This window comes from Suncus etruscus, assembly GCF_024139225.1.
Source record: "Suncus etruscus isolate mSunEtr1 chromosome X unlocalized genomic scaffold, mSunEtr1.pri.cur SUPER_X_unloc_1, whole genome shotgun sequence".
NCBI classification, from domain to species: domain Eukaryota; kingdom Metazoa; phylum Chordata; class Mammalia; order Eulipotyphla; family Soricidae; genus Suncus; species Suncus etruscus.
In genome coordinates this window covers 2446189-2466357 of record NW_026060304.1, presented here as the reverse complement: position 1 = coordinate 2466357, position 20169 = coordinate 2446189, and the positions used below count along the sequence as shown (strand labels likewise).

The 20169-nt window shown below is 40.9% G+C and overlaps 1 protein-coding gene and 1 pseudogene across 1 annotated transcript in view; both read left to right on the top strand.

Moving 5' to 3' along the window:
* Positions 1-20169, top strand: part of LOC126000525 (zinc finger protein 345-like) — a 291551-nt gene that overhangs the window by 12504 nt on the left and 258878 nt on the right. The window contains exon 2 of the mRNA XM_049767778.1: positions 9472-9552. Coding sequence (XP_049623735.1) covers positions 9472-9552 — 81 coding nt within the window. The remainder of the gene's footprint in view (positions 1-9471; positions 9553-20169) is intronic.
* Positions 9191-9289, top strand: LOC126000535 (uncharacterized; annotated as a pseudogene).

Here is a 20169-nt window from a genome sequence, read left to right as displayed (position 1 = left end):
TGAATAGGAAAACTTTAGTGTTTCTCCTCTTGTTCAATTGCTTCTCACTATATTCTGGAGCTAATGGTATTTGAGAAAACTGCAGTTTAGACCAGGAGTCCTCAAACCTTTTAAACGGGAGTTCACTGTCCCAGTAGAGGGCCAGGCTATAGTTAAACCAAAATTATGAACAAATCCTATGCACACTGCATATATCTTATTTTGAAGTGAAGAAACAAAATGGGAACAAAGACAGTATGTGGCCTGTGGGCCATAGTTTGAGAACCACTAGTTTAGTCCATGTTTCTTAGTGCAGTTATTCTAAATACCACAACTAACGATGTTGGGGCCAGAGAGATAGTGAGGAGGTAGGGCGTTTGCCTTCCATGCAGAAGGATGATGGTTCGAATCCCGGCATCCCATATGGTCCCCCAAGCTTGCCAGGAGTGATTTATGAGCGTAGAGCGATTCCTGAGCTCTGCTGGGTGTGACCCCCAAAATACCAAAAAACAAAAAATAATAAATGATGTCATTTAGTATTTATCCTTCTTCTGGCTTACTTCACTATATATACCTTCTAATTCCATCCTTTTGCTGCAACTTGCATGACAGAATCATTCCACACAGCTCTGTAGTATTCCACTGTATATATGGACACATCTTCATGACCCACTCGGCTGTTTAGACATCTAAGTAGATTCCAAATCTTCGCTATTATATTGTGTGCTACAATGAGTAGCAGTATACATACATCCTTCTGGGTGAATGTCTTTTATTCTGGGTATAGATTTCCAAAAGAGGGATTTCTGAGTCCTAGAGCAGTTTAGTTTTGAGTTTAGTGGGAACTCTCCGTACTGTTTTTTATATGGGCTGCATCTGTCAGTGTTCACACCAGCAGAGATGAGAGTTCCTTTCGCACCACATCCCTGCCAGCAGAGACTTTTCACAGAACGTTTAATGTGTGCCGTCCTCACAAGTGTAACATTTCATTGTTGTCTAGATTGGGATTTCCCCAAAGATAAGTAATGATAAATAATTTTCATTGAGTCTGTTATCATCTCTGGTTTTCCTCATAGAAATAACAGTTCATTTTCTCTAATAATTTTTTGATGGTGTCTTTACTTTGTGGAGTAAATTTTTGTGAGTACTTTGTATATCATCAATATCAGACCTTTTTCTGTTGTGTTCAGTGCGAAAATTTCTCTCATTTAGTTAGCTCTCTTCTAGTTTTAATGCATGTTCTTTTGGCATAGAGAAATTTTCCCATTCAGTTAGCTCTCTTCTAGTTTTAATACATGTTCTTTTAGCATAGAGAAACTTTTTAGTTTGAAGTTTCATTTATTCGTTATGATACTATAGCTCTTGCTATTAGCATCCATCCCATCATGAAAAATCTTTGAGGTCTAAGTCTTGGATTGTTCTGCCTATGTTTTCCTCAGTGAACTTTATGGATTCTGGTCTAACCTCAAAGTTTTTAATCCACTTTGAATTGATTTCTGTGAAAGGAGTGAGACATGAATCAATTTCTGAATTTTACATGTTTATCCAGTTTTTCTTACATTTTTGTTGTAATGAATGTCTTTTTTTTGTCTGTATTGTTGATTTCTGCTCTGTTTTTGTTTTTGTTTTGGTTTAGTTTGGTTTTTTTTTATTACACTGGGTGGCTCTCAGGGGTTATTCCCTACTTTGCACTCAGAAATTCTCCTAGCAGGCTCAGGGGACCAGGTGGGGTGCCAGGGATCGAACCCAGGTGTGTTAAGGTTTGCAGCAATGAGGCAAATTTCCTATCACTGTGCCCCTACTCAGGGTTTTTTAAATTTCTTTTTTTTCAGCTTGTGTTTGATTGTTTTGCTCTGGGTCTTCAGATAACTCCTTTCCCCGAAACTAAGACAGTGTTTTTTTTTTTTTTTTTCAATTTTTTTTCCAAAAGTGTGCTAGGTCTTATTTTCAGGAGACATCTTATTTTTTTCATGAAGAATACAGTAGACATACACTGTTCAATGAAAATAAAGGGACTTGAGGGCAATCTGGCTGCGACATATGTCTTCCTATTGATCACCAGGGTTGATTTGGCTGATCTGACTGGCTAGGCGGTGGTCTCCTTCCTCTCTCACCACTTCATATGCATCCCTCCTGATGCTGCGTGCTCTCTCAAAGAGGATGTTCTTCCCCGAATAGAGAAGAACTGTTCTTTGGTCGAGGGTATAGGAGTAGCTGCACTCCCCTGCTAGAACCTCCAAACAAGCTCTCAAGGTCCATTTGTAGAAGAACGTAGGGTAGTCAAGCTTCCAAGACTCCAGACACATCCAAATGAGGCACTGCACGTGGCAATCTGCCTTTCTTTAAAAAAAGAAAAGAAAATGTATTACCTATATATGGTACAGTGTCCTGACTGTCAATTACGTCACTGGTTGCAAGAGGCCAGGCAGGGTGGCCCTAGCAACCGGTTTATGGTAAATTAATTTTCACTCCCAGACAGAGAGCCTATGGGTGCTTATTTTGGGGGATGCCTTATATTTCAGCCAGGACGAAACCTATAGTAGGTCTTATTTTTAGAAGATGTTTTATTTTCGTGAAACATTGTATATAACGTGTCCCATTAGGTTCTAGATATTGGCTTTTTTCTTGCCTATTGTAGGCCTGTATTTTTATGACTTACACACTAATTACTGCTTTTGTTGTATCATATATTTTGGCATATTTTTCTTTATTATTATTTGTTTCAAGGAATCTCTATTTCTTTATTTCCTGTTTGGTCCATCTGATGTTGACAAGCATGTTGTTCAGTCTCCAGGTGTTGGATTTTTCTCCACATTTTCTTCTACAGTCAATCTTGAATTCTGTGGAATTATAGTCTTGACAGTGTGTTTGGTATAATTCTTAATTTGTGAGTTTATGTAAGTTAGTTAGACTTGTCTTAAATGTAGGGAAGTTTTCATATGCACTTGAGAAGAATGTGTATTCATATTTTTGTGAATGAAAGGCCATGAATAGCTCCATTAGTCCTAGTTTTTTTGTTTTTTGTTTTTTGTTTTTTGTTTTTTGGTTTTTGGGCCACACCCAGCAGTGCTCCGGGGTTACTCCTGGCTGTCTGCTCAGAAATAGCTCCTGGCAGGCACGGGGGGCCATATGGGACGCCGGGATTCGAACCAACCACCTTTGGTCCTGGATCGGCTGCTTGCAGGGCAAACACCGCTGTGCTATCTCTCCGGGCCCTAGTCCTAGTTTTAATAGTGTCTAATGAAGCCTCACATGTTTGCTAGTGTTTCAAGTAAAGGATCTGTTTATTGGCAATAATGGCATACAGAAATCTCCCATTATGTCCTGTTTCCATTCTTATGTTACTCTAGGTTTGTGAGCAAAAAGCCTTACGTGTATTGCTGGCTCTATGTTTGATGCATAAAAGTTGATCAGAGTTAGTACTTCTTGGTCTGTTGCTTCTCTGATCACTACTTTGTCCATCTTGGTCATAAACCCTTTCTTGAGGTTGCATGCAATTTGGTCTGATAGAAGTATAGCTGTCCCATCTTTTGTTTGTTTTTAGTAGCTTGTATAATTTTTTACATCCTTTTCCTTTGAGCCTGTGTCTGTCCTGAACTTTTGGTTTTTGGGCCACACCCATTGACTCTCGAGGGTTACTCCTGGCTACACCCTTACAAATCACTCCTGGCCAGAACCTATCCTGGGAACAACAAAATAAAATAAAAATAAAAAATAAAACAACCCTAGTCTAGGCTTTGGCATACGACCTGTATAGCAACCAAGGTCTGTATTTCCAAAAGCCTGACTGAGACCACTACAACTGATCATAACTTCTGGAGACATAATGAAAGACTCTATCCTAGGCTTTGCCCTAGGATTGGTACAAAAACCAAGACCACCAACTACAAAAGACTAATTAAAACAATACTGATGAAACACAACTTCTAGAACCATAAAGAAAGACTCCACCCTAGGCTCCATCTTATGACCTGTGCAAATACCAAGATCTCTAGTTACATAGGCCTAATTTTATATCCACAACTGAGTGGAAAGTTCCTAGATATCACAAAGGACCTAGGGGAGAGAATAAGAGCATGTACGGAGCCTTTGGTTATTCCCATGACAGTATATTTTAAGGGTAGAGAAACCCTGTATCTCTTAGGCCAAGGGAAATCTCTTACATTGGGTTTTTTTTTTTTTTGGTTTTTGTTTTGGGTCACACCTGACAGTGCTCAGATATTACTTATGGATCTAGGAAGTGCTCAGGTGTTACTCCTGGTTCTAGGCTCAAAAATTGCCCGTGGCAGGTATTAAATATATCCACAGACAGCAAAAAAGTGGGAACTCCCTTCCTAATCTCAATATTTATTTTACCTATGCAAAAAAAAGTCACAAATTGTTTTTGTCATTGCTGTTGATGGTTTTTGTTTTGTTGTTTGTTTTGAACTTTGTCTGGTTTTTATCTTGGGACCATAGTTATTATTTGGCTGTTGTCTTTATTGCTGTGGTGCTTTTTGGGTTGGTTTGTTTATTTTATTTTGGTTTTTTTTTTTGTTCTTTTTAATATAATTTTTATTTTGATCATAGTTGCTTACATTTTGTTCACAATAATATTTTAGGTACATATTGACATAAAATCAGGGGGGATTTCCATCACCAATTTGTCCTCCCTACACCTCCGTTTTTGTCCTACCTCCCATATGCTCTTCCCTCACCCCCAGGGCTGCCAGAATATATTGTCCCCTCTGTATCTAGCCCACTACTTAGTATTTTTGCACCTGTTTGGTCCTGGTGCCTCCCTTATTTCCCCCTCTAACTGGGGGGCAGGACTAGCTAGTTCAAGTTACCTGGTTTTTTTGAAGAAGAGAAAAGTAATAAACGGGTAAAAGTCTAATACGCAGAAAATAAGTGGAATTCTCCTAGAGGCTCTCATCATCGGTTTGAGAGACGAAGGAGAAAAAGGTGAAACACCACCAGTACAAAAAGAAGTGTCAAATATCCCGTGAGGACTCCAACAATAATGCTAATAAGCACCACACACACACACACACACACACACACACACACACACACACACACAAAACGCCATGGTCTTGAGATAAGAAACATGGCAGAGCACATAAAGAAAGAAAAGAAGGGCCCGGAGAGATAGCACAGTGGCGTTTGCCTTTGCAAGCAGCCGATCCAGGACCAAAGGTGGTTGGTTCGAATCCCGGTGTCCCATATGGTCCCCCGTGCCTGCCAGGAGCTATTTCTGAGCAGACATCCAGGAGTAACCCCTGAGCACTGCCGGGTGTGCCCCAAAAACCAAAAAAAGAAAGAAAAGAAAAAAAAAGTGTAAATGGGGGCAACAGCTTCAATAACCACACCAAAACAAAGAAATCGACAAAAATAGATAGGTAAATAAAAAAATAATAATAATAATAAATGAAGATAAAAAATAATATATATAAAGATAAACAATATTTTGTGTTTTTTCCCCTCCTACCCTGGCACAGTAAATATTGGGGTCATTTGAAAAGGAATTCACTTGGCCTAAGAGATATGGGGTTTCTCCGCCCTTGGAGTATATTGTCATGGGATCAATTGTAGACTCTGTTCAGGATCCTTTACTCTCCCAGTGGTGCTTTTGTGTTGTTTGGAAGACTTCTGTTCCGTCCTAGGTGATACAATCAGACCTCTGTATCTAGAGATCTCAGTATCTGCACAGTTCCAGGGATGGGACTTATGATGAAGTCAGTCTTTGTGGTTCTAGAAGTTCCATTCCCTCAGTGTCATTTTAATCCATCTTCTGTGGTTGGTGGTCTTGGTCTTTGCACTAAACCTAGGATGGCACCTAGGATAGCATCTTTCTTTGTGTTTCCAGAAGCCCCATTCCGTTACAATTGTCTCTGCCGGACCTTTGGAACTGGGGATCATGGTTGTTGTGCAGGTCGTAGTTCAAACCCTAGACTAGGGCTTTTTTTTTTTTTTTTTTTTTGGTTTTTGGTTTTTGGGCCACACCCGTTTGATGCTCAGGGGTTACTCCTGGCTATGTGCTCAGAAATTGCCCCTGGCTTGGGGGGGGACCATATGGGACGCCGGGGGATCGAACCGCGGTCCTTTCCTTGGCTAGCGCTTGCAAGGCAGACACCTTACCTCCAGCGCCACCTACCCGGCCCCAGACTAGGGCTTTTTTATTGGTCCCAAGATATATAAAGTCTGGTCATGGTTCTAGCAGCCAGTCATCTGTAACTCGCGATCTTGGCGTTTGGACCTACCAATGGATGACAAGTCTTCTGATTTTGTCTTGTCGTTAGCTGGTAGGTAGGGTAACCTGCTCTTAGGTCAAGTGGTTTCCATTTTCCTCGATGTCAGGATATTGTATTAGAGCTGGCACTTGTTGGTGTTCTAGCAGTATTAAGGCTATCCCGGATGGGATTTGTTTCCTGCAGCTGTTGTGAAGAACTGTGCTATTTCTATGTCCGGGATCCAGGGTTCAAGGCTGGATGGATGGTGTCTATTTACCTGAGGTCTAAGTTGATTCCATATGACATATTTTCAAGGTAGGAGATATCCCTGTATTGTAAACAACTATAAGTTCCTATCTCTAGTAGATAAGAGCTCTTTTTTATATGTAAGATTTCCCCCCTTTTTTTAGTGTGCCTTTGCAGGGAGAAATGGTGCTACATCATATTCTTGGTGTATTTGGGGGTGGACAGAGCGGAAAACAGAAACAGGTCACGTACTCAAAAAAGATACAAAAAAAATTAGGATTAAAAATGTATGTGCTCACATATGTATATGTCGAATAGACAATTTTTTTAAAAAAAGGAATGAGTTAACAAAGTACTTAAAGGACCAAAGTGATGCAAAAGACTACGTTACATTTGGGGAAAAGCAGGTAAAGAGGAGGTGTAATACAGGTCTTATGTTTATGTTGGAAGTACAGGTTTTCCCATTGTCTTTTGGGTTTTTCTTGTGGTGTGTGGATTCCCAGGCACCTTTCCATCACACCCCCTGACCTTCTTCAGATTGGCAAAAGATTTGCGGCAGGGAGGTCTTGGAAGATTTCTTGCATTGGGGATACTTTTGGAGCTAAGTCCAGTTTCAAGTAACAGTCCACATTAGGGGGAGTTGGTAGGGAGGGCCGTGCAGCAAGAGTCCGCAGGGGAATTGGTTGCCTTTTCTTGTAGGTGACGAGGTATGGGTTTGACTGGGTGTCCCTTCTCTTGGGTGCTGGATACTGGTTCGTTGGGGTAGGAGGTCAATCTTGATGCCTAATAGATTAAGGACTGAGGGTGAAGAGTTTTAGTATGGTGGGAGGTCTAGATGGGATTGAGGGGTGAAGGGATAGTTGGATTTCCAAAGGGGGGAAAGGGGAAGGTATGTGGTAGGGGTGGGAAGGGAGAAAAGAGAAAATACATTAGAAAGAAAGGGAGAAGAGAAAAGGAAAAAAGTAAAGCGAAGTATAGAAAAGAAAAAATATAAAAGAAAGTAGTGAGAAGAAAGAAAGTAGCAAGGGAATGCTAGTTTGCTTGAGTGTGTTCGATGAGTAGAGCCTGTAGTTTATGTTTGTAGGTCGCAGTTACTGCTTTGGTGGTCTGATTGGTCACGTGCTTCAATTCCTAAAAGAAGGTGTAACCTTGAGATAAAGTGTATATTAAAGAGTATTCTCGGGACCATCTCGTAATACCGGCTAGGTATGGTATCTTGTGTGGTATCCCGAGCTGCCATCTTAGTTTGTCCGCCCTTTGTATCTAAAAATGCCTTCCACTCGGGCTTGGGGTCCCAGAGCGACTTGCTCGGCTTGCCAGTCTAGGCACCCACCTGGGGGAAGGGACCCACCAGGTCCACTCTCCGCCTGGGCTTGGGGTCCTGGAGGGGCTTACTGGTCTAGGCGCCCACGTGGGGAAAAGGGACTCTGCCGGTCTAGGCGCCCACCTGAGGGAAGGAACTCACCTGGTCCGCTCTCCACCTGGGCTTTAGGTCTTGCAAGATAAACACCCTATAGCTTGTGCCACTGCTCTCCCCCCACAGCTCTCCTTTCTTTTTTACTTCTTTAATCAGCTCTGGTTTGTAATTTGTCTTCAAGTTTGTCAAGCCGATTTTCTATCTTGTAATTCTACCCATGGGGGTTTGCTGACATGTTTTTCAATCCTTCAGTTTCATTTGTATGGAGTTTCATTTTCCAAAAAAATTCTTTGTGTTGGTTGAATTGTCCAGTTTTAGATTATTTTTTCTTGGTTTCTTCCCTGCTTTAGATTTCTTAAAGTTTGCTGTCTAGTCACTTTTTTTTTTTTTTGGTTTTTGAGCCACACCCAGCATTGCTGAGGGGTTACTCCTGGCTGTCTGCTCAGAAATAGCTTCTGGCAGGCACGGGGGACCCTATGGGACACCGGGATTTGAACCAACCACCTTTAGTCCTGGATCAGCTGCTTGCAAGGCAAACACCACTGTGCTATCTCTCCGGGCCCATAGTCACTTCTTTATTTCATTGTTAAAACATTAAGTGTTTATTTTAGATCCTCATTTGTAAGGTCCAGGCATATAGGTCGACTTGGAAATTTGCCAGGATTTCTCTCCATATTCCTAGCTTCAGGAGTCTTCCTTAGTTTTTGTATTTTTCTTTTAATGGGTTAGAATGCTGGAGTTTCAGGGTGTTTAAAAATTGATCTATGGAACTGATTGTATAAAATATGTCTAGAGGTATACATGCTTTTTTCCCCTAAACACATGACATTTTCTGACTATGATAAGTATTTCAAAGTAATTCCTTCCTTTGCTCAAATGGGCTTTAAGTTATTATATATTTTGGGAGAAAGAAATGCTAGGTCCAATATGCCTGGGAATACATGATCTAAATGGAAATATCCTCACAAAAGTACCAGCATCCGAGTGCTTTGGGGAATGAAGAGTTTGTGGGAGGGATCAAAGGTTCCCTCTCTCTACTCAGACAGAGACCTGATGAAATTGGTTGCAGGACATTTGGTGCTCATTACCATAAACCCTCAGCTTCCTCTGTTTAAGAAACACGGATTTTTTGCATTTACTCCTGGCTATTCTCACTCCCTGGGGGACATAGGTAAAATGCATGTGAGCCAAGTGCTTGCTCATCCTTCCACTGTATAATACAGCACCCTCAATTAGGGGGGTCACACACAGCAGTACTCACTCCTGGTAGGCTCAGGGGACCATATGGGATGCTGGGATTTGAACCACTGATCTTCTGCGTGAAAGACAAACGCCTGTGCTTGCTTCAGCAGCACATATGCTAAAATTGGAATGATACAGAGAAGATTAACATGAGTCCTGCGCAAGGATGCCACATGATTCATTTCATATTTTAAAAAATGCAAACGCCTTTCCTCCATGCAATCTCTCCGGCCCTCCTCAATTAGACTCTTTATTTCATTTCACCCTGATCTCATCTGTTCCATGGTTTTCCAGCTTAAAATAGAATCTCAGACTCATGCACAGGCTTTAGTCCCTTTCCCATTATCTAACTCCATAAAATGTTCTTCTGGGCAGGATATTGCAAGGTGAAACCTGTGCTGATCTCCTGGTTGGAAGATGGAATCCTGGAGAGGCTGCCAAGAGGCATGTTTGCAGGTGAGTGTGGGATGATGCTCCTGGGATCAAGTCCTGGAATGGGAGTGGGACATTGTGGGCCTGTGTAAAATGGGGACCCTGGACTTGGGGCGTCGTGCTCCCAGATCATTGGTGCAGGATCTGTCTTGCTCCCATTCACTGCCCTTAATGCTGAGCCCAAAAACTAATAAAAGATTTTGAATATGGAGTTTGCTAACTTTTTAAGTCATAATAAATGTAAATGGTAAGATAAAACAAACTGTTAGAGACCAGCATGCAGGGAGTGATCCCGTATCCCAGAGCAAGGAATAATTTGTGGGCACCTCTGCGTATACCTTCTAGTTCTAAACAAAGAAATTAGAATATTTAAGAATATAGAGTCTTTTCTTGGTTTATTCACAAAATAAGGAAAGCCAGGAGAACAGAATTTAGCAGGAGATAGGCTATGGTCTAGACAGCCTTGTCAATTCAACTCTGACCAAAATCTTTCTCTTTCAACAGAACCAAAGTCAGAAATCTATCCATGTCCCTTAAGGTCACGGACTTTCTTCGATCAGAACTTTCTTAATCATCACTTGAACCCAATTCATCCCTCTTGGATCTTCCCAGGAACATTGGCCAAAGAGCAAGCTCCATCAGAGAAATCCTATCTACGTAATCAGATCCAACTGAAAAGAAATTCTAATCCTTATAATGACAAAACAAGAAATGACATACTAGAAAGTCAAAAACACAAAGAAATCTCCATACATTTAGATAAAAAAAATTCAGCAGCCTTATCTAGGTTATCTTATTGTCAAATAGGGAGCTTTAATAAAAATGAGATTTCAAATGAGGAAAAAAGTAACACATGGCATACATTAAATCTAAAGGACACAGGTAAAATAGGTCAAGGATTAGGAATAATAATAATTTTAAGAGATAAGAATGTGAGGCCTAGAAAAGTTTTCACTATTGTATCTAAGGTGATACACCAGAAGACACACACAGAAAAGAAGCCCCATGTTTGTAAGGAATGTGGGCGAGGCTTCAGTCAGAGGTCACATCTCATCACACACCAAAGGATACACACAGGAGACAAGCCCCATATTTGTGGGGAGTGTGGGCGAAGCTTCAGAGATAAGTCAAGTCTTATCAGACACCATAGGACACATACAGGGGAGAAGTCCCACATTTGTAAGGAATGTGGGCGAGGCTTCAGTCATAGGTCAAATCTCATCACACACCAAAGAATACACACAGGAGACAAGCCCCATGTTTGTGGGGAGTGTGGGCAAGGCTTCACTCAGAGGTCAAGCCTCATCAGACACCAAAGGATACACACAGGAGAGAAGCCCCATGTTTGTGGGGAGTGTGGGCGAGGCTTCAGTCATAGGTCAAGTCTCATCACACACCAAAGGATACACACAGGAGACAAGCCCTATGTTTGTATGGAATGTGGGCGAGGTTTTATTCAGAGGTCAAGTCTCATCACACACCAAAGGATACACACAGGACAGAAGCCCCATGTTTGTGGGGAGTGTGGGCGAGGCTTCAGTCGTAGGTCAAGTCTCATCACACACCAAAGGATACACACAGGAGACAAGCCCTATGTTTGTATGGAATGTGGGCGAGGTTTTAGTCAGAGGTCACATCTCATCAAACACCAGATGACACACACAGGGGAGAAGCCCCATGTTTGCAGGGAATGTGAGCGAGCCTTCAGTCAGAGGTCAATTCTCATCACACATCAAAGAATACACACAGGAGCGAAGCCGCATGTTTGTAGGGAGTGTGGGCGAAGCTTCAGTCAGAGGTCAAATCTCATCACACACCAAAGGATACACACAGGAGACAAGCCCTATGTTTGTAGGGAATGTGGGCGATTTTTCAATCAGAGGTCACATCTCATCAAACACCAGAGGACACACACAGGGGAGAAGCCCCATGTTTGCAGGGAATGTGGGCTAGGCTTCAGTCAGAGGTCAATTCTCATCACACACCAAAGGATACACACAAGATGTTTAAGATGAATTATTTAAAGGAAATATATCTCCTGGAAAATAAGACGTTTTCTTTTGTATATTTGTGTTTTTCTTTGCAATAACTCAGTCATTCTCCACGACTTAGCTTTCTTCAACTTAGATACAGAATTCTTATATGTGGGAGTTCCTCATCCTATATTATACCCATACCAGGTGTGCATTATTGTCTGCATCAATCTTTGATTCAGGACCTGTGGTCCAATGCCCTACATTTATTTGGGCATGAAGCTGCCACTTGCGTTGATACCATATTTCATATAGTTAATCACTCACAATATACATTCTTTGTGCAGCACAAAATCTGAAACTTGAGTTGTATGTAGGAGTCTTGAAATTCACCATTTAAGCTAACAGCTGAACAGGGCTGTTAATGGAGTGTGGTGAGTGGCAGGGAAGATAGATTTAAAAAGCATGCATATTAAAACTGGAGCCACAGGACATTTTCTTTCACATTGCTGACTAGGATGGACCTTGGTTAGATCCCTAGCATTCCATATAGAACTAGAAGCAGGAAATATTTTTGAGTGCATAGTCAGAAGGAACCCTTGACTGTACCAAGTGTGGCCCAAAAACCAAGATAAATAAAAAGCACACATTAATAAATCCCTGTTCAGATTCCTTGAAGAGTATACAGGGCTAGTAAAGAAAATTCTTCAATTGTCTGAAAGCCAATTGTTTCTAGTGTCAAAAAGGCAGAAGCAAATGTAGATATCTTGATACATAACCCTCCCTTTCTCGTTCTAACAGTAATTCTGCCTATTTCAGAACCAATTAAAACAATCTGGACATTTCTCAATTAAGAGTATAGCATTCAGTTCTTGGACACCGCCTAAGTAATGTTAATTGAACAATATTCAGACATCACAGAACTCAGCACACCAGGAATAGAGGGAGAGTTGATCGACTTGGTCCTATAGAATTGAGTAACCAGACATTTGGGGAGTGGATTTTGAGGTCCTTGTGTGATGGAGGTGCAAACTAAACCTTAGTGTGATCTGTGATTTTAGAATATGGATAACGAAACTTCATTATAATGCTGTAAATTATAACGTGTCAGGCAAAAGTTAAATTTTTTTTAAAAATTAAAAATTATGAGAACCTATGTTAATGCTTTTTGCAACGTTCAGGGTGTGAGCTACTCAAATATTCGTGAATGAAAAAATTTAGCACATATGTATGAACTAATATTAATTACATGTGAGAAGAAAAGATCCTTGTATTTCATTGCAACCTAAATGAATTTACAAGTGTCATGTTCAGTCAATGTATCACAGATGTCACACATGTATGATTTCATCAAGTGTAATATATAAAAATAAAAACACAGTATTATACAATGACATGCATTGAAGTTAGAATAATGATAGATATTACAAAGTAGTAAAGGGTAAGGAGTAGAACTAGGAGTTGGACTAGATGTTAAATCGAAAAACTGTTAGAATATCAACATTATGTTGTTAATGCTATTGTACCAATGTGATATGAATTGTAATAAACTTGAGTAGGGGCCAGAGAGGTAGCATGGAGATAAGCAGCTTGCCTTGCATGCAGAAGGACAGTGTTTTGAATTCAAGTATCCTATATTGTCCCCCAATCCTGCCAGGATCAATTTCTGAGCGTAAAGCCAGCATTATTCCCTGAAGGCTGCTAGGTTTGACCCAAAAACTGAGACCAGAGTATTCTGAAGTTATGCCCCAATGATCACAGCTCCCCAGAGTGGATTATGAGGATGATATTGCTAGAGACCCCAGGCAGGATCTTCCCTGCAGGACAGGACTGGGTAGCAGTGGCCACTCAGGACCCAAAATTCCAGCATAACACCATGACCATGTTTAAGGCCTCAGAGATTTTTTTTGGTTTTTGGGCCACACCCGTTTGATGCTCAGGGGTTACTCCTGGCTATGCGATCAGAAATAGCTCTTAGCTTGGGGGGACCATATTGGACGCCAGGGGATCAAACCACGGTCCGTCCTACACTACCTCTTACAAGGCAGACACATTACCACTAGCAACACCTCTCCGGCCCAAAAATGTTCTTCATTCATGCAAGTTTTATTTATTTATTTATTTATTTATTTATTTGGTTTTGGGGTCACACCCGGCAGCACTCAGGGGTTATTCCTGGCTCTACATTCAGAAAACGCTCCTGGCAGGCACAGGGGACCATATGGGATGCTGGGATTCGAACCACTGTCCTTCTGCTTGAAAGGCAAATTCCTTACCTCCATGCTATCTATCTAGCCCCTGGCCTCAGAAAATTTTCTTTAAGTTTTGGGATGTCCAGTTACCAGACAAAAAATAATTGGAAATAGCATCCAGGGATGAACATTGCTTATAATCTCCTGAGCTGTTACAGATATGGGCATTTTCTTTCAGTTCTGTGCGGGTATTACCCTGGTTTTACAGAGATATTTATTGGCTGCACTCTGTGCTCTAAATAAGACCCAAAGATGGATCTGTTTTATGTTTCTTTGCAATTGATCTGCCATTTCTGAATAGGAATAGATTTACAGTTCCAGGCCAGGATATGTCTGTTAAATAACTGGAGCATGGCATTTAAGTTTCCTGCTGGAAGTTGATTGACATCAGAATAATCTACTTTTTTGTTTCTCTGTAGTCAGAGCTTGAGCAAGATTCACCAATCAGCAGCCATTGCTGCTTGGACAAATAAGTTCAGAGGTCTCGGTGTGTGCTGGGGTTTCTGGAGAGATTTTCTTTCCAAAGTCCCTGGTCCTGATTCCCACCTCCTGCTCTTAGCACCCTGAATCTGTAGCTACTACCACATGTGAACAGCAGTGGCATCCAAGAAGACAGTTTCACTCCCATCGGAACCCCTGCCTGCCACTGGGGCAGATATATATTTCTGTTTATCTCTTCCTTTCATTCATTTAAAACATTGGTTTGCAATATTTTTGTTGCTGAATGTATATCATGCTGATCACTTTATTTCCTTTCAGGACCCAGTTATTGTCTAGAGGGATTATTTCCAACTATCATTGTCATTGTGATCCCTTAAGTCTTAATAGCAATTCCCCTCTGATTGTGCAAAGCTGCCTACTATTGACTAATCTTTCTGGCAACCTTCTTGAAAACCACAGTAACTACAGCCTGAAAATGGCAGTTATTCTACAAAGTTCTACATGCTGACAAGCATTTAAATCTCCCATCCAACAAACTTTAGTCCATGGATCTTGGACAACATCCATAAACTGATCCATTAACAGATGCCTTGCAAATCTTTACTAATATCCAAGGTGTCACATCTCATCGCCAGAATGCAGTAGCTGTCTTGGTATTAGCTACACCTGTGTGTACACACCTGTGGACAGACACACGACTAAAGGACTCCTCCGAGTGGACCTAGTTCCCTTCTCAGTCCAGGGACAGTAACTCTTACCTGTGCCCAGGGAGTGCAGAAAGAATTCTCCATGTCCAGTCCATCATGAGAGCTGTGCACTCGCAGTGACTATCGGGAAGCATTTGTTAATTTTGTAATTCCTATAGGGGTAAACTTTTTAATTAGATTTCAATTATTTTGTATCTTAATAAGTGAAAATCTAATATGCTCAATTCAACAAGAATTGAGGTATTATGCAGATTTTCTCTGAAATGTCTATGACTGATTGTTTGAAGCATGAGATTTTACTTTATCCTTTGATGTGTTTGAAGGAAAGTACCTGTTTGAAAAACTAGGATGACAGAACCTGCTTTCACAGAGATCTTTCTGAATGACATAGCCTCTATTGCTCTGCTCATTGATAGGAAACATTTGATTTGAGGTATTTTGCAATCTGTGTGTTTACACTTTGATTTTGTTCTTGTTTTGGGATCACACCTGGTGACGCTTAGGGATTACTTCTGGAGCTGCAATCAGAAATTGCTCCTTGCTTGGGTGGACTATATGGTTTGCTGGGGTTCAAATCCAGCACTCGGGGGTTTCAGAGTGTGAGTGGAATTCACCAGCCAGAGTTGCCCATAGAGAGAGTTGGTTCAAAGAAAAATAGAAAGGAATAGATACAAAGCAGGCAGCATCTCTCCGATGCTATATCTCTGACCCTGCTTGGTCACTATCCTAAGCTGCCCTGCAAAGGCCTGTCTCTTTCCATTTATATCCAGGATGAAATGGGGTATGTCCAGGGTCATATGCAGGTTCAACTAACATCCAGTGGGATTACCAAGGGATATTTTAAAGTCCAACTGCCATACATTGACACCTACATTTTTTTTTCGTTTTTGGGCCACACCCGGCAGTGCTCAGGGGTTACTCCTGGCTATCTGCTCAGAAATAGCTCCTGACAGGCACGGGGGACCATATGGGACACTGGGATTCGAGCCAACCACCTTAGGTTCTGGATCGGCTGCTTGCAAGGCAAACGCCGCTGTGCTATCTCTCTGGGCCCGACACCTACATTTTATACTATATTTTATGAATTAAAAACTTCTTAAAAATACCTTATAACATTATTCATACATTGTTCTTTAGTAATACAATGGACATGTTCCTTAATATTGTCAGTTTTTATTATTGGTATGCAGTTTTACTGTTGACTTCTCATCTGTCTGCTCTGGACAGATAATTTATTTCTTTGTATGATACATTTTTCCATTTTAGACACTGAGATATACTCCTCTTAATGAGGGGGACTATTCATATAAATTTATTTTATTTTATTTAGGACAGTTCTTGTCCAGATTGACAGATTCAATTCTCATTTGTCACTGCCCCAAAATAAAAGAAAACACAAAACTAAAACTTATACAGATATAAATGTCAAAAAGCATCGATTCACATGGGCTCCCCATGTTACTCACTGAATGCTACTTAACCTCCCCTATCTATCTTTTGGGGTATTGTTTGATTTTTGGGTCCTATCTGCTGGCACTTAGGAGTTACTACTGGGGGCCAGAGAGATAGCATGAAGGTAGTGTGTTTGCCTTGCATGCAGACAAATGGTGGTTCGAATCCCGGTCCCATCCAGACACTACTTACCGAGTGTGACTAGTGAGCAAAAAGTAAGAGTGAATATGAGCATGGCCTAGTGGGGACACCGAGAATATATAAAATGTTTAAAAGAGGGGGCTTGAGCAATGGCACAAGTGGTAGAGCGTTTGCCTTGCAAGTACTAATATAGGACAGACCATGGTTTGATCGCCTGGTCCCTCAAGCCAGGAGTGATTTCTGAGTGCATAGCCAGGAATAACCTCTGAGAGTGACCTGGTGTGCCCCACAAATCACAACATTTAAAAAAGAAAAATATACTCATTATTGTTTTACAGGAATCTGCTAAAATAATATCATTAAAATCATTATACTTCTAGAAACACACCTGGCAATATTCAGGGGTTTGTCCTGCTCTGCAAATAGGAATTACTCCTGATGCCTCAGGGACCATAGGCGATGCCTGGGATTGAACCCTGACATGGCACAAACAATGCATTAGCCCTTCCCTATGTCCCATAGCTCCAGCCCTAGTTGGGGCTATCTCTTCAACCTCATGATTGTATTAATTTCTGAGAAATTATAAAACGTCATCTGTAGTAGAATTCTGAAGTCAGGTTGAAAAGTTCAAAGCTCTCTCCTTCCTGGGAGCCGGGAATCTAGCAGGAGGAGGTTTGGCAGGCCCCCGCCATGCCGGAGGCCTGCTTGACCAGGCCTAGTGGGGGTGCGGGACTTGGGTAAACCCAGCACCCCTCTACCGCCTTGCTCCAGATCTCCAGGGCTTCCCCGGGCCACATGCCTGGGCAAGCCGGTGAGTTGGGTCCCTTGGTGAAGCTGGAAGGTACCCTAGGCCTTCCCCCATTATTCATGCAGCTCCTTAGGGAGGGTCTGGGTGGGGTTCTGAACTTCTGGTCTCCCAGCTTCTTGAAGGATTTCTCCTTCCTGGGAGCCGGGAGTCTAGCAGGAGGAGGTTTGGCAGGCTCCGCCATGCCGGAGGCCTGCTTGACCAGGCCTAGTGGGGGTGCCGGACTTGGGTGACCCTGGAACCCCTCTATCGCCTTGCTCCAGATCTCCAGGGCTTCCCCGGGCCACATGCCTGGGCAAGCCGGTGAGTTGGGTCCCGTGGTGGAGCTTGAAGGTACCCTAGGCCTTCCCCCATTATCCATGCAGCTCCTTAGGGAGGGTCTGGATGGGGCTCTGAATTTCTGGTCTCCCAGCTTCTTGAAGGATCTCTCCTTCCTGGTAGCCGGGAGTCTAGCAGGAGGAGGTTTGGCTGGCACTGGTAATCTCTTTCCAGTCTATATTTTCAAAATCGCGCAGGGGCGATAGCACAAGAAACATTAATAGTACTCTCACAAGAAACATTAATAGTACTCTGACAAGAAACATTAACAGTACTCTCGCAAGAAACATTAATAGTACTCTCACAAGAAACATTAATAGTACACTCACAAGAAACATTAATAGTACTCTCGCAAGAAACATTAATAGTACTCTCACAAGAAACATTAACAGTACTCTCGCAAGAAACATTAATAGTACTCTCACAGAAACATTAATAGTACTCTCACAAGAAACATTAACAGTACTCTCGCAAGAAACATTAATAGTACTCTCACAGAAACATTAATAGTACTCTCACAAGAAACATTAATAGTACTCTCGCAAGAAACATTAATAGTACTCTCACAAGAAACATTAATAGTACTCTCACAAGAAACATCAATAGTACTCTCACAAGAAACATTAATAGTACTCTCGCTAGAAACATTAATAGTACTCTCACAAGAAACATTAATAGTACTCTCGAAAGAAACATTAATAGTACTCTCACAGAAACATTAATAGTACTCTCACAAGAAACATTAATAGTACTCTCGCAAGAAACATTAACAGTACTCTCACAAGAAACATTAATAGTACTCTCACAAGAAACATTAATAGTACTCTCACAAGAAACATTAACAGTACTCTCGCAAGAAACATTAATAGTACTCTCGCAAGAAACATTAATAGTACTCTCGCAAGAAACATTAATAGTACTCTCACAAGAAACATTAATAGTACTCTCACAAGAAACATTAATAGTACTCTGACAAGAAACATTAACAGTACTCTCGCAAGAAACATTAATAGTACTCTCGCAAGAAACATTAACAGTACTCTCACAAGAAACATTAATAGTACTCTCACAAGAAACATTAATAGTACTCTGACAAGAAACATTAACAGTACTCTCGCAAGAAACATTAATAGTACTCTCGCAAGAAACATTAATAGTACTCTCACAAGAAACATTAATAGTACTCTCACAAGAAACATCAATAGTACTCTCACAAGAAACATTAATAGTACTCTCGCTAGAAACATTAATAGTACTCTGACAAGAAACATTAATAGTACTCTCGCAAGAAACATTAATAGTACTCTGACAAGAAACATTAATAGTACTCTCGCAAGAAACATTAATAGTACTCTGACAAGAAATATTAACAGTACTCTCGCAAGAAACATTAATAGTACTCTCACAAGAAACATTAATATTACTCTCGCAAGAAACATTAATAGTACTCTCGCAAGAAACATTAATAGTACTCTCACAAGAAACATCAATAGTACTCTCACAAGAAACATCAATAGTACTCTCACAAGAAACATTAATAGTACTCTCACAAGAAACATTAATAGTACTCTCGCAAGAAACATTAATAGTACTCTCGCAAGAAACATTAATAGTATTCTCGTAAGAAACATTAATAGTACTCTGACAAGAAACATTAATAGTACTCTGACAAGAAATATTAACAGTACTCTCGCAAGAAACATTAATAGTACTCTCACACGAAACATTAATAGTACTCTCGCAAGAAACATTAATAGTACTCTCACAAGAAACATTAATAGTACTCTCACAAGAAACATTAATAGTACTCTCACAAGAAACATTAATAGAACTCACTATCATTGAATTATGTTTTTATGTATGCAGAATGTCCATTTTGTACTCTGCCCTTTTGCATACCCCTTCATAAGTTCATATTTCTCTTTAACTTCTTTAACTCCTATCATCATTAATCCTTTTTTACCCTTTCTAACTTAAGTACTATTGAGTCCTAAGTCACAGACCGAAGTGGTGCCCTGGAGTTAACACCCACCCAACTATTTTAAAAGGCATAAAAAGGACACATATCTTTTCAACATTTTATGGGTGTTTTCTTTGACGGCTATAACTTTTGCTGAATACTTTCTTATACAGTGATGATCCCTCCCCATGTTTTTATCTTCTCTTTGTGGACTGCTCAATATGGAATTTGGTGTGAAAGAATCCCTCAGTTTAATACTTATGTTTGAACCAAGTCATGGGTCTTGTTGGAAATGTTCTTATGCCCCCATATATCTGATAGCACCACGTGGCTTTATATCTTGTTTTGCGTAGGCACACTAACATGGGAAAATACTATACATACCAATAAGTTCTTATCTAATAGAAATGGGAACACACAAATCTTGTAGTGCAATGAGACCTTACACCCTGAACATTGACATAAAGACCTGGCACAGGCCTCAGAAGAATGGGCATTCTCCATTTACCCCTTGATCTACAGAAGACATTTACAAAACATCCAAGGTTGTATATAACATCACCCGGAGGCATTCCTGTACCAGGGAAGACCC